The sequence below is a fragment of the Arvicanthis niloticus genome, chromosome 15 (genome assembly GCF_011762505.2).
Source record: "Arvicanthis niloticus isolate mArvNil1 chromosome 15, mArvNil1.pat.X, whole genome shotgun sequence".
NCBI classification, from domain to species: Eukaryota; Metazoa; Chordata; class Mammalia; order Rodentia; family Muridae; genus Arvicanthis; species Arvicanthis niloticus.
The window spans coordinates 57,580,064-57,595,591 of NC_047672.1; the positions used below are offsets into that span (position 1 = coordinate 57,580,064).

Here is a 15,528-nt window from a genome sequence, read left to right on the forward strand (position 1 = left end):
TTACATAATTTCTATTTCTTCAACTACTTTTGCATTCATTTATCATTTAACACACACTTATTCAATAAATTGGACTTGTTTCAAAGTTCTTCACAAAGTTTTTCCTGGTTGACAAAAGCAAACTTTGCGACTGCTTTGATACAAATTCCCTGCCATGTGTTTTATTGATTTTTCAAAATTAGTGAAAAAATTTCTATAAATTAATTAGACATTAGTAACCATGGTAGAAAAATACAACATAGAACTTTATTAATACTTTTTATTTTTTAAGTTTTAACACAAGTTTTCCATAGTGTCAGATGAAGGACATTTCTATATTTAAAATATTTAAAATGTAATTTAAAATATTTAAAAATGAAAGATTTGCATCCCAAGTGAGGTAACCCAGACACAGAAAGAAGAACATGACATGTATTCATTTATAAGTGGATATTTGTGGTCAGTAAAGGATATCACACTACAGTCCACAGACCCGGAGAGGCCAAATGACAAGGAGGGCTCTGGAGGGGAACTCATGATTCTCCCTGGGAAGGGGAAATTAAATAGACTTTGTGGCTTTTCTAGGGACAGGTAGGGATGGAACAGGAGAAATCAGGTTGGAAGGAGGATGGCGGGAGAAATTATAGGGAGAGATGACCAGAATTTGGGTGAAATATGGGGGGCCATGTGGAAACCTAATGCACTGGAAATTCTCTGGAACCTATGAGGGTGATCATAGTGAGGACTCATAGTACCGGAGGACATGGAGCCAGATCCAGTGATCTCCTAAGTTTCCAGGAGTGAGCCCAGGACACCAACCTAGCCACAAAAACTTTGACTTATAATCTGTCCTTGACTGCAAGATATGCTGGGGCGATGGTTGCAGAGAACTTGTGGGAGTGGCCAACCAATGACTCATCTAACTTTAGATTATGCCATGGGAGGGAGCCATGCCCAACATTGCCTGGATGGCCAGGACCTGGAGGCTGAGTAGCTCAGAGACCTAGGGTAGAACCAAACAGGACTGCCTTCCCCTCCCCTCAAAAAAAAAAAAAAAAAAAAAAAAAAAAAAGTAAAAAAGAAAAAAGAAATCAATGAAATGGTTCCTAATGATAATCTGCTACACTCACAGATCAATGCCTAGGCCAGTCATTATCAGTGAAGCTTCTTCTGTTAGCTGATGGGAGCAGAGACCCACAGCCAAACATCAGGTAGAGAGAGAGAGAGAGACCAAATTGGAGATCTCCATTAGGTCCTTCTCCCTAGAGCTTAGAGAGTCCTTCGGAAGAGGGGGAGGAAAAATTGTAGGAGTCAGAAAGGTCAAGGAAACCAGGAGAACAGAGCCCACTCAGTCAACTAAGCAGGGCTCATAGAGGCTCACAGAGACTGAAGCAGCAAGCACAGAGCAGGCATGGGTCTGCACACCAGGTCCTCTGCATACATGCTGTGGTTATTTAACTTGGGTTTTGTGGGACTACTAACAGTAGGAGATGGGGTGTCTGACTCTTTTGCCTGCTCTTGGGACTTTTCTTCCTACTGAGTTGCTCTGGCCAGCCTTGGTAGGAGGGTTTGTGCCTAGTCTTATTGTATCTTGATATGCCATGTTTGTGGTTTGGTCGATATCCCTGGGAGGCCTGTTCTTTCCTGAAGGGAAATGGAGGAGCAGTGGATTGGAGGCAGTGGGGGCAGGGCGGGGTGAGGTGGGGGAGGCTGTTGGGGGGAGGGGTACAGGTCTGGAGCGAGTAGAGGCTTTGGTTGAGATGTATTGTATGAGAGAATAATAAACAAAACAGGAGAGATTTTATTTCTTTAAATGTGTATATGTGTCTGTGTTAGTATGCGCATGTATGTGTGCTTGGGTGCCCAGGCCTATACAGAAGCCAGAAGATGTTGGAACCCTTGGAGCTGGAGTTACAAGCATTTGCAGGATTCCTGGCTTGTTACATGGGTACAGGGATCTGAAGTCCAGTCCTCATGATTGTATACCAAACACTCTTAATTTCTGGTCCATCTTTCTATCCCCCTAATATTGAGTATTAGACCTCAAGAAACATTGGATGGTGACAGGTGCCGAATGGCCGCTGGCCAGGAGGTCCCCTTGGCCACTAGACAGGGTTAGGGTGTTCCTGAAGGCTCAGGAGAGGGAGCTGGTGATCCTCCAGCTAAGAACCTCCAACTCTTTCCTTTCCCACTAGGGGCCAAAGCAACTAGAGACTCAGAAGTCCCAACAGGGACAAGAGGAGGAGCCTGGAGTAGAAGGAGGAGCCTGGAGTAGAAGGAGGAGCTAGAGGATAAAAGGGATGGAGTGGGATGGGGTAGGTGGGGGTGTGATACAGCATTCTCATTAAAAATGTAAAACAAATTTTAAAATTTCTAAAGGGAAATGAAAAAAAGTGTTTTTAAAAATAAATTAGTTTATTTTCAGATAAATGAACATGCCATTCTTTTAAAATCCAAACACATTGGGTTTCAGACAATGCAAACTGTCTGTTATAATCCACACTGAACCATCAATGGCCCAGACAGATTATGAACTTGTTCACACTATAGCATGGATTCAACTTTCCATGGCACCTTCTATTTACATACTTGAAAAATACTCTAAAAGGATTTAACTATGTGCATGAGGTTATCATCCAGGTATGTTTTCTAAGTCGAAATAAGAATAACACTTTTGATTTTCTTTCCTTTTTTTTTTCTTTTTGGAGATGGTCTCACTGTGTAACTCTAACTGGTCTAGAGCTTGCTACGTAGACCAGTCTGGTCTCACAGATGACCTGCCTCTGCCTACAGAGTGCTGGGATTAAAGCCATGCACTACCATGGCTTTATAAACTACTCAGTTGATATTTTCGATCTGAACAATTAAAATAGTATACAAATTAAGGTCCTTACATTTACAGATCTTGTAAATAAATGTTTGTCTTAAATCCCAGAGAATCTGAAGAAACAGCTGTTTAATGTGGTACCTTTGTATTATCAGTTAAATTAATTCATGAAAATATCCATCCAGTAATCCATATTTATCAAGTACTTATTACTGTGCTGTGAAGGACAGAAAAGTAATACTAGCGTTTACCCCAACAGTCAGCTAATGATCATTTATGGCCATTGTACACTTCTATGCACATTTAGAAAATCTACATCACATTTTCTAAGAACAAAACCAAACAGGGAATTGGCAACAGAACATCATGAGACGATATTTAGAGAAAATAATTTTGTCCAGTTCTTAGCTGAACTAAAATTGGGGTAATTTTCTCAGAAACAAACAGCAGGTCTTTTCCTTCTTCCCCTCAGGGATTCACTGCTGCCTCAAGAAGCCCATTTTACTATAATATAAACTTGTAAAATAATTTTGTTAACTTCCACTCTTTTGCAAGTTATAGTTCAATGAGCGTTGGCTCAAGGTGAAAAAAATCAAGTATTCTTAGAGTAATGTTAATATATTTTATTAGTCTTAACTATTTTAATTTCTTTCACTTTCTAAATGAGAAAATTTATATTGTCTTAATATTTTAAAACATCATTTAAAACCTAGATGGTCCTTCTAGGGTTTAAAGGATAAAAATGTGAGTATTACTACAGTTTTCAAACAAAACACTGGAATAGAGGCATGAATTATAGTATTATTAACCTTATTCCAAGATTGTTAAAAACATAGGTAACTTCATTTCTACAATGACATCAGGAGAGCACAGAGTTTTTTCAATCTTTTAAAGGTTTCAGCTAAGTGGATCTCTTTAGGCATTTTAAGTTTTCAATGTAGTAAAGAACTGAATTATTTATTTAGTTGATGAATTTATTAGCAGAACACCATCTAATTCTGTAGCACAAACTAAATGAAGACTTTAAGGACAAAGCATGGAAATGCATGTCAGCATCTTACCTTGGCACACTGCATGTGATTGCAGCCCTCGTTCTTCTGTATTGGAGACTTACAGTTCGCACAAGGCTTGGAGTTAGTTAACAGCCACAGACAATTGGCAGCGTCCTCATAGGCTTCACTGACTCCAACAACTTTGAGATATTGAGCACAAACATAATACATGGTTAAGCTCACAACTCCACAGGGCGGGAACTAGGCTTTCCTTTGTAGGCTCTCTCCATGGTACTCATGTGTTTGTTTTTCCTATCAGTGTCTAGGGTAAGATTTTAAAACTTCTTCATTTTCAATAGTATAGGAAGTTCTTAGAAAACCTACTTGAAAAGAAATTTCTCTATAAATCTACACAAATAAAAATTGGAAAGAAGCAAAGTTTTTTTTTTTTTTTTTAAGAGTATGTGCTTTATTTAAAGTAACTGTTCAAGAAATTTATAGAGTGATTACCTTAGACCAACAGTTCTCAACCTAGGGGTCAAATGACCCCTTCACAGGAGTCCCCCTAAGGCAATTGGAAGACACATATTTTGGATGGCCTTAGGAACTGAGACACTGATCCCCCATCTCCAGGCGGGTGCACTCATATGTAGGCATGCTCACACACAAGTACCTGGAACTGTATTGGAGGGTTGCAGCATTAGAAGGTTGAGAACCACTGTGTTAGACTGTAATTTTACATTATGTGTATGAATGTTTTGCCTGCATGTATGTATCTGCCTGGTGCTTGCAGATGTCAGAAAAGAGTATTGGATCCCTTGGAACTGTTTGTAGATGGCTGTAAGGTACCTTGTGGGTTTGAGAACCTAATCTAGATCCTCTGCAAGAACAACAGGTGTTCCTAACCATTGAGCTGTCTCTCCAGCCCCTAAACTATAATTTCTTAAACTAGGCTAATTGCAAACAAAAGATCAGGGATTCTTCATAGTGGAAAACATTAAACACCAATATCTGTTTTGTGAGGCAGGGCTTGTTATGCATAGTCCAGGCTACTTACAAATTCAGAACCTGGCCTTCAGCCTCCTGAGTGCAACAATTACATAAAAGCACCACTTGTTCCTCTTCTTCTTCCTCCTCCTCCACTTCCTATTCCTCCTCCTCCTTGTCTTCTGTTTTTAATCTATGATTACTTCAGATAAGCAAATCCAGTGGGGTATGACCACAACTAAATTCATCTCTCCAAATCCCATGCTTGTCAGTCATCTAGAGAGTTCAGACTGAGTCTGTTGAGGAGGACTGGCTTCAACATCCTCTGGCTAGTTCACTTACAGAGTATGGCTAAGTGCACTCTTTCCTCTCTCATTTCCTTTCCATCCCTATTGTTTTAGCTAAGGTCCTCTTCATCTCTTGCTGAGACAGCAGAAACAGAAAACCAACCCTTCTTTCCAGTTCCTTCTCCCTCCTACCCTCAACAATACTACCTACACAGTGATCTTCTGAAAATAAAACTGTGCTTAAGGTCTTTTATCTGCTTTCCTTTGACTAAGGGCTACAAAATAAAATCCAATCACTTCAGTAAGCAGTGTGAAATCCTTCACGACTTGACCCATTCACTGGGCAAGCTTCTCTTAGGGATTAGGGATGCATGGCTCAGTGCTTGCCCTATACCAACTTTATAAATTTCTTCTTAAGTCCAATTTACTCTGCTATAATTTGAGATATGTAATCTTAAGCAAAGCCACAGTTTTTAAAGATTCTAAGCATTTCATTTTAACTGCCTCCTATCAATTTAAAAGGTAAAATTAAAATGTTGTTTTTCCTGTTAGATCTGCAGGGATCTGCAGGTTTTATTTTCCTTTCTACCTCTAACTGCACTGGGAAGCCTTACTTCTTCTGTAGTGAAAATGATGTCAGGAGTCACTTAAGAACCCTGTGCATGGCCCACTCAAGTCAAAGCTCTAACTGCCTGCACCTTCTAAAAGAAGCTATAGTAAGGTTTTAGCTGTACTGTCCAAACCAGAGGAGAAACAAGCCTGTTTTAAAGGAACATTTACCCAATCTGCAGGTATGAGATGACAAAAGGGGGACAGCAGTTGGAGATGACTGCCCCTTAGGAAATGGCTCTGTATATGAACCAGAGGGGCTGGGTACTGGGAGTAGGCTTTCCACAGAACCTAGCAGCACAAAGAGGCTGTCCTGCTGGGCTGACCCTCAAAGATACATACATATGTCTGCATCCACAACACCACAGTCCCTGTTGTTAACTGCAAAATACTGCCTTTAATTCTACAGAGCAGAGAGAGGCAACAGCAGTAGTGAGGGGGTCAGGCCGTGTCAGTGTCTACTTGAGAGAAATGGTTGGTGGGAGAACTCACACCATTCGGTGAGCACAGAAGTCTGAGAAGAACTCAGTATGGCTACTGTGGCCAAGCTGTGGAGGCAATGTAGTAAAATCTAAACATATTTAAAACACTTAATTCTTGTTTAAAAGAAGGGGCCTTTCTTCTCTTTTCAACATCAACATTATTTTTAGTTTAGAGGTTCTAGCATATTCTTAGGATCGTATTGTTTATTGTTGTAATAAATACAGCACAAAGCCACCAAAACAAAGCCTCTGTGTGATGCACAACACAATACCTTTCTTCTACTCTTGGAGAAAGCTTGCTTCTAACTGTATTGTAGGGGTTATCTTATGGCAATTATACTTAGGAACTGACCAATTACGATTACAATAAAACTTCTGGGGAAACACCTTCAACTTTCAGTTCTCTGATCCCTCGCTTCTGGACACTTGTGATGTGTAGCTGGTCAAGTGAGCCCTCCTAGCCCCACTGACTTTCAAACTCTTCCACTAACCTCACTTTTTGTCTAATATAGCTTAATCTTGTTTTCTTAATAATTTGTTAGGCTCTTGTGTTAAGAAATATTAGTTTCATTAGCACTTTAATAGTGCCAGAATATAACACAATCTAAACCTATTTAGTAGAAACAAAATGCATACAGTGGGTATACACATATATGCATATCCCTCCATATGAACTTGCATACAGACCAACACACACACACACACAGACATTCTCGAAAGCTGCTTTTAAAGATTGGTTTTAAATAAACCATTTGAATTCTATTCTACCATCAATCATTTAGAGAATATATAAATTGTCTTCAAATTGTATAAATTTGCCATTTTATCACAAACAGTATAACTATATCTACTTCTTGCACTGATTAAACACAAGAGAATCAATTTAGTGCTTTAAAACACTAATCGATTGGTTATATGGAAACCTCTGAACTGATTTTTAGTATATTTCTAATACTTTTTCTCATTAATTTGATTGCATCACTTTTTTTTTGAATTTCACCATTCAAGGACTAGAAACCTGGGCCTAAGAGAAAACAATTCATGAACTTATAAATGTGGTTAAAAAAGGAAGAGAAAAGAAAAAGAAAGAAAAAGAAAAAGAAGTGCTTATGAGAGCTGAGTGTGGCGGCTAGTGCCTGACTCTCAGCTGCTTAAGAGGCTGAGGCAGGAGAAACATCAGTTTCAAGTCAGCCTGTATAACTTAGGAAGAAATTGTCCTAAAAATGCTTATGTGATTTTATTATATCTTCTGGTATAAAGTACTTGCAATACAAAGGAATATGTTAGCACTTAACAGCATTTAGTCATGCTTTCCTTCTTCAGAATCTCACCTTACATATTTGATGCTTGGGGTTCTACTTTAGTGTTAGAGCTGCCTTGCTCCTGTCTACTTTCAGCCTCCGTGGGTATCATACACAGGTGTACACAGAGTGGTCTGCATAGTAACCCCTGAATGTGACACAAGTGTGGAGAGAAAACACCCAAGTTTTTCTTTCTCTTGGAAACTGGGACTCTCCGTGTAATCCTCAGGAAGGATGGCTTTGTTCCTTTCTGTTAGGTACTTCCCAGGTGAACATTGCTTCTTCCATCCTGTTTTCTAACATTCTTCCCAACTTTCCGTCTTTCTGGATCAAAATCTCATTTAGGCAGTTCAGTGGTTATTTTTTAATTTGCAGTCTATCTCTGGCCAACAAAAATATTATGCACCCCATTTGCTCTAACCTTACACTTCTTTCCTCCTCTTACCACAGGGTCCTTATTATGTGCAAAAGTACTCTTTCCAAGGCTCACCACTAACCTCTTCTCAGCCTTGGCTTTTACCCCTCCTTCCAGAATAGGAACTTATCTCTGGGCCTGGAATAACTGACCCAGTTTTAATATGGTAATGGGCAGTACTGTGCTGTCCTAATGAAACACTGCCACTGGAGGAAAGAAATTCAGGAAGAAGTGGAAATTTACATGGCTCATGGAACTCCTGAAAGTTAGAAGATTCACAAGGCTCTGTCCCCAAGGTTATATCAGAAGTAACAGTTGCTGGGGAGAGAAGACTTTCCAACCAGCTGAGCTGTTTCCAAGCTGTGAAAGAAACTGAGGAACACAGCTTTTAAGTCATGGCAGGCTGGGGTGAACTTTTCATGATACACCTTTAAGACCTCCATACTCCTATAAGTAACCCCAATAAAACCACTGGTTTACTAAGCTAGATTGGGTGGAATTGTTTCTTTAGTCTGTCATAGGTACCCTTTCTGGCTGAATAGAGATCTGGTGATATACATGATACAACATGTAATACTAATTACAAATCTCCCAATAGCAACTCTAACCAAGAAAACAGAAGTTGTATAATAAAAGAAATTGAAGATTTCACCAGATGGAAACTTTCCCATGCTCAAGTAGTGATAGGACTAACATAGTAAAAACGGTCATACTACCAAAAGCAATCTGCACACTCAGTGCAACCTAATCAAAGTTCCAGCACAGTTCCTCACAGATCTTGAGAGGACAATTCCCAGCTTCACGAAACACAAAAGCTCAGGATAGCTCAAACAATCCCAAATAATAAGTGAACTGGTGGAGGTATCACCATTCCCAATCTCAAATCACCCTACAGAACCACAGTAATAAAACCAGCATGGCACCGGCACAAAACCAGGCATGCTGACCAATGGAATCAAAGACCCAAACATAAATCTTCATACCTACAAACACCCGATTTTACAAAGAAGGCAGAAATACAGACTGTAAAAAAGACAGCATCTTCAACACATGGTACTGGTCAAACTATGTGAGTGAAGATTTATAAAGCCAAATGAGCTGGTTATACAATGGATTACAGGACATTTCTGAACCAATGTGTTTACTGGGGATCAGCTGCGAAGCATAGGTGATTCAAAGGCAGCTGTGCCACCAGAAAGGCCAGGTAAGCAAGGGTGATGACTGAAGAAAGCTGCGACTCTCAACTTCTATTGCACAAGTAACATGCAACTTTCCTGTGGTCCCCCCTCAATGGGAAATGTGTCCCCTGTGGCGATGTTTGGGGAGGCTTAGCTGGGGTGTCCTTCTGGAGGAAGTACGTCCGTGGGTATGGGCTTTGAGAGCTTAAGGCTTTGTCCCACTCCTAGTTTATTGTCTTTGCTTCATGCTTGCTGACAAGATGCAAACTCTGAGCTTGTTGCTTCAGCTGCCATGTCTGGTATTAGCTGACATGGTATGCCATCATGGACACTTAGGTCTCTGGAACCCTAAGCACAAATAAACTTCCTTCTCTTGCTTGCTCATGGTGCTTTATCATAGCAATAGAAGTAACTAATACAAGTCCTTTAAAAATATTTTGCCCAATACTTGCTTTACATTTTAAACCAAAGGCTTGGACCATATTCTGTTTTAGAATAAAATAGTATGCTAGACTAATTACATCTTGCAGCACAGCAATCTTTTAGGCAACTAGGAAGCATGCTAGATTTGAAATAATGACACTGCACTGAGTTTCTTTAAACTGCCCTGTCCACTTAAGCCCACCAGACTCACTCATCTTGTTAAGCCCTTGGAGCATCTCTCATCTGGATATTGTACAGTCGTCTCAGACAGGGTGCACTCACATACTAGCATGTCGGCTACACCACAGCTTGAGCCCAAGCCATCAGTCTATTAGACTCTGTCAGAAGTGTCTCTCTAGCCAGGCTTGCTATACTCCTTTCGCCTGACACTGATCTGAACCACTGTCAGCACATGCCCACTGCTCACTGCGCCATCCCACACTGCAGCACTGAATTTGCAGTCGTTGAATATGCCATGCTTCACAAAGCTATTTCATTCATATTGTCCCTTAACATGTTCCATAAGAACACTGATGTGGTTTTAAGTATTCAGTTTACACATCAAATCTTTACCCTCTCCTAGAGATGACTGATTCCACTTTTCACCTCCCCCACAACTCACCACAGGAACTTTCTCACAATATTTATGACACTTACTTAAAACATAAATCAATGGTATCTAAATTTTATATTCTAACACAAATAATACTTGAATAAAGAAGACAGCATTTAAAATAAATTACTAACTATTCTTAATATTTCTACTGAACTTGAGACTAGCACTTACAGAATTCCAGTGGACATCTCCAATCATCTATCCTGTGACTACCACACATTCAAAATGTGCACAACAAGAGCCATTCTTTTTCCTAGAAGGTATCTCCTTTATCTGAGTTTGCTAACTCTGACTAATGGTATAATAGTCTATCTTGTGACACAAACTTAAAAGCTCAACTTTTCAAATACTGATCTACCTGTCCTTAAAGCTACCCTTCTACAGTTACCAGTATTCTGATAAAAATGCTTGATAAATTTATATCCTGTTTAAATAATGTACTTCATGGCTTATTCTATTAGGAACAAGTGACATTCCAACTCATCAGACAACATGAACCTCAAGGATCTACTGTACTGAGGCCTAGTCCTTGGGCAATGGGCAATTCCTTCACATAACCCAAGCCCAAAGGTCTCAGCACTGCCAGTCGCTCTCTCCAAGTGATACTCTGATGCAAGCACAAAGGTCTAGAACACACCTTTGCCTCTGCAGAAAAACTCACACTCAATTCATAGTTCATTGTTTTCAGGAAGACCCTGTGATATTCTTTTTCCCATCAATCCCAGTTAGTTATTCTCATGTTTACTTAACTGTATGTTATATGCTATACAATATAATCTGACAGTTTCTCCTACTCTTGGCCCTTTTTAGGAAGGGCTCACATAAACTTTATTATGTGCTTTGCTCTGAAGTATAGGTTCACCAAGTGAATTCTTGATCCTGATGTGCAACACTTCAAACTAACTCCATTATCTAAAAAAGAAGACCCTCACTAAATCTTGGCTTGTATTACTTTAAAAGAAAATGTATTTATTTTTTAAATATAGGAATTACTATTGGGAAGAATGTAAAAAGGAATCCTTCAGAAATACATAAAATCTATTCATGATATATGCTCTATGCCACTCAATCCAAGGGCCATCTCATCTGTAAAATGGGATTACTAACATCACTTTGTATTCTTTCTATCACAGAGCAGAGGTAATGTGTTTACAGAAGTCTCAGTATCTGAATCAAGTGAGCAGGGCTCAGAGGGCCGCAAGGAGATGGCAGTGGGGAGCATAGGGCCTGCATGGGCCTGCATACACACTGGGGCTGCTTAGCCTGGGGTGCTGTGGGACTCCGAGAGTGGGAGGCAGTAGTGTGCTCTGACTCTTGGCTCTTAGGACTCTTTTCCTCCTACTGGGCCACCTCACTGCCTTGTCTGAGTGTAGCTTTGGAGGGCGTTTAAGTTTGGTTTTCTCTTGGAGGTTTGCTACTTTCTGAAAAGAGACTAAGGGGGAGGGGGCCTGGAAAGCTGGGAAGAGTGGAGAGAGAAGAAACTGTAGTCAGTATGTATTGTATGAATGAAGAATCTATTTTCATGAAAAAAGAAAAGAAAAATTCTAAAAAAAAATGGAAAAAAGAAGTCTCAATATTTAAATAAATATACAGAACATCAAAGTAGCAAGAAAATAATTTCTCTTACTCATCACTGGAAGTTTCAGGGAAATATGTTTTTTTTTTTTCTTACTACAGATTATAAAATTTCATCTTGCAAAGTACAGAAAAATAAGTTGGCTCACTCAAGGATGAAGAGGGCTTTGAGGGAAGGTTAAACATGACCTTCAGTTGTACCTTAGGCTAAAAGTTTGTTAAAAGTGAAGATGTGCCTGTGACTTTGCCCTGTACAAATCCACCTCCAGAAGGATCGAAGTGAGAGAGCCCATGGTGACCATGGGGCCTGGCAAATTGAAAATTCCTCTTAAGTGAAGATTATGAGAACTATAACATTATCTGTGAATGCCTGTGGGAAGGATGTAGCACAGCTATGCAGAATCCCACTCACGTTCTTCTGGCTTCATTTCAGTTATCTTTTGGAGCCAATTTTTCCATGTTTGGCAGTCACAAGGCTCATGTGCTTCACCAAGGCACTCCCTAAGAGACAAAACGGAAAAGCCGATGAAAAATATTCCTCATCACTATCTGGACAAAACAAACATGAATGGTAAACACTCATCCAATTTTAAAATGGAAAAAATTAAGGTACAAATAAGATACAAAGCATTTCAAACGAGATTTTGAAATGAGAGTTCAAAGCTAGACAACTTTAGTACAATGTTTAAAAATCAGTATGGTTATAGACTTTAAAAGTTACAGACTATCTAGCATAACTTAGCTTTGCAGTTTTAGGAGCTATGATTTTAGCCTCACCCAGGCTTCTAATTCTTACTATTGGAGGCGTGTGTTCTGTGTTAGCAGCACCCCACTGTCTCAGAGGCTTATTAGTGCTGGAGGGCAGGTCCCACAAGTTTGTGGTTATAAGTAACTATGTCTAGTCCCCTCAGCCCTCAGTGCCGGAGTCACAAACATCTGCTATCCAGCAAGTACTTTATCCACACAGCCATTATCCCAGCACTGCAAATCATATTTGGATAGTTACATTTACCTTCAAAATCTCTATGATCAACCACAGTTACTTTTACAGGATCTCAGAAATTTGATATAAGGAACTGAAAATAGTAACCTATCATTTGAGACTCAATTATATGTTCTTTCTATGAATGTATTAAAACCTGTGATGGTTTGTATATGCTTGGCCCAGAGAATGGCACTGTTAGGAGTTGTGGCCTTGTTAGAGTAGGTGTGTCACTGTGAGCATGGGCTTTAATACCCTCCTCCTAGCTTCCTGGAGGCCAGTCCTCTCTTAGCAGCCTTCAGATAAAGATGTAGGACTCTCAGCTTCTCCTGTACCATTCCTGTATGGATGCTGCCATGCTACCACCTTGATGATACTGGACTGAACCTCTGAACCTGTAAATCAGCCCCGATTAAATGTTGTCCTTATAAGAGTTGCCTTGGTCATGATGTCTGTTCACAGCAGTAAAACCCTAACTAAGACAGAACCCAAATATTAAGAAAGAGCCCGATTCATTTATAAAATTAGTCGTCTTGCTTTAGCACTGTGCTACATTGTGTATTAGAAAGTATCACTAGGGAGAGATATCCCAAATCTAGACAGATTCACACTACCACTATCACCTTCTTAAGGAAAGACGTTTGGAAAGGTCAAGCTTGGTAAGAACTAAGAGGTTAATATTTCACTATATTAAAAGTGCATTGATACTGATTTTACTTCATACTTCATAATTATCACTGAAAACTAGAAGTAACAACCATTGTTGAGAACTTAAAAACTGAAACCTTTGGGCACTGTTGATGAAAATGCTACTGTAGATGTAGCTGTCTGAGAAACAAGTTGGTGGTTTTCTATAAAGTGAAACAGAATTATCACCTAACAAGTTCACATTAGGTATTATTGTATTACTACTTTTGTCTTCACTGTAACAAAGCAACACCATGACAGAAATGCCTTAGGGAAGGTGGGTTTGACTTTGAAGCAGATATGCATCATCACAGTGGGGTAGGGAAGTATGGAGGCTGGGGTCCCACCTGTTACATAGCAACAACCTACTTCCTCAAGATAGGCCCACTTCGCAGAGGCTCTACAATGTCCCTAAACGGTGTCTCAGCTGGAACCAAGTGCTCTAACAAACAACCTTCATTCTCTAAAGGAAAGTAAGCCAGATAAACAAAGATAAAAACTGTAGGACTTAACTGCTACTAAATGTAGGCCAATTCACAGAGAAGGAAAACAAGGCAACTGTCATTAATGGTTGCTGGGGAGGACAGCTGCTTCAGAGTCACAGGGTGTCTAGGGGGCACGGAAAAGTTTTGAAAAAAGGTAAGATTCAGTGAAGCTGGTTAGAGTGAGTTCTAGGACAGCCAGGGTACACTGATAAACCCTCTCTTGAAAAACAAATAAGTGAGAGGCAGTAGCTGCAGTTAGTAAAACTTAATAGACACTCAAAATTGCTGGGTCGTGTAAAGCAGAAGTGCATGTGTTATGATACTGATAAGTGCAAACTCAGATCTGTGATAACTGTCAACTTGCACTACTGCTAGCACAGACTCTCACCTCTATTAGCACAGCAGTAAGGAGTACATGCTGTAGCCATGGATAGAAACAGTGTTCTTATTTGCTGCTTGATAATTCATGTGGGAATGGAGAAATGCAGAACCTGTATTTTTCACCATTCATTATAAAAAAAACCCTAGTTGTTAATTGTATCTCAAGGAAGCAGGAAATAAATCTTAGGATGCAAAAAAAAAAAAAAAAAGATATACATTTGCAGTAACTAAAAGAAATGAGTGAAATTAATAAATATAAATTAGTTCCATTATTTTTTTTAATCCCTGGAGATTAAATATCATATTTACTATCTTTTCCTAGAAGAATCAATAATAGTATATTGATCTCGCTGTCAGAATATATTCTAAGTGTAAAATGAAAGAAAATCATGGAGGAAAACCCAATATTCTCAAATAGAATCTAAAGAAACCAAACACCTCTTTAAAAGGTTGCAACTGCTTATCAATATGCACAGATAGCTCTCTAAGGCTGTGGCATTAGATAGAGACAGAAGTTCTTCCTTTCCAAAAGTCACAGGACAAAGGCTCACTGCTGCTGCAAGTCCAGTCAGTGAGATTTTTTTCAGGGTGTGATGACAATTTGTCAGTTTTCTATGAATACTGAGAGTGGGTGTAACAGGAGACACTTGTAAGAAGCTACAGCAAGGACTGCAAAGTAGAGAGAGAGAGACAGACAGAGAGAGAGAGAGAGAGAGAGAGAGAGAGAGAGAGAGAGAGAGAGAGAGAGAGAGAGAACGCGCCACGGTTGCTATTCAGTGCTATCTAAGCACCCAAGAAAAGAGCCTTGCCCTCCAAAGTACTGCAACAATGGACAGATAGAGTAGCTGGGTGAACTCTACATTGCTAATGTAGTCCTGCTAATATTGTAAATGAAATTCTTTAAGAATTTTTGTTCTTCTGAGATGTATTTTGCTGTATAACTGGCTGGTTTCAAGCCTGTGATCCTCCTGTCTCAGCCTCCTAAGTTTACAAGGAGGCACTACCATACCTTCCACCTAGAAATGTTTTTAATTGGTGACTGCTGTTTGGCATCTACTGAAAGTGTATCTCAAAATGTTTACACAACATGGTACAGAGGAGAATCTTGGTTAGATATCAATGGAATATCCAAGAAAGTGTATAGGTAAGAGGTTATAAAGAAAGACATGCTTGTCTAAAAGTCCTTGGCTCTGCATGTTAAACTAACATCAACAAAACAAGAATTGGTCCTTTCTTGAAGATATGCTAATATGCACAACTGTTGGTAGAAATATAAAATGGCTCCAAAATGCCCTGAAAAAGAAAAAAACCTTCTATTTTCA

General features: G+C 39.5%; 1 protein-coding gene across 4 annotated transcripts in view; it reads right to left on the bottom strand.

Moving 5' to 3' along the window:
- Ankib1 (ankyrin repeat and IBR domain containing 1) overlaps window positions 1-15,528 on the bottom strand; it is a 102,398-nt gene that overhangs the window by 18,064 nt on the left and 68,806 nt on the right. For all 4 annotated transcript variants that reach the window (XM_034519172.2, XM_076913074.1, XM_034519173.2 and 1 more), the window contains 2 exons: window positions 12,084-12,172; window positions 3,868-3,998 (listed from right to left, as the gene is read on the bottom strand). In XM_034519172.2, the coding sequence (XP_034375063.1) occupies window positions 3,868-3,998; window positions 12,084-12,172 (220 nt within the window). The remainder of the gene's footprint in view (window positions 1-3,867; window positions 3,999-12,083; window positions 12,173-15,528) is intronic.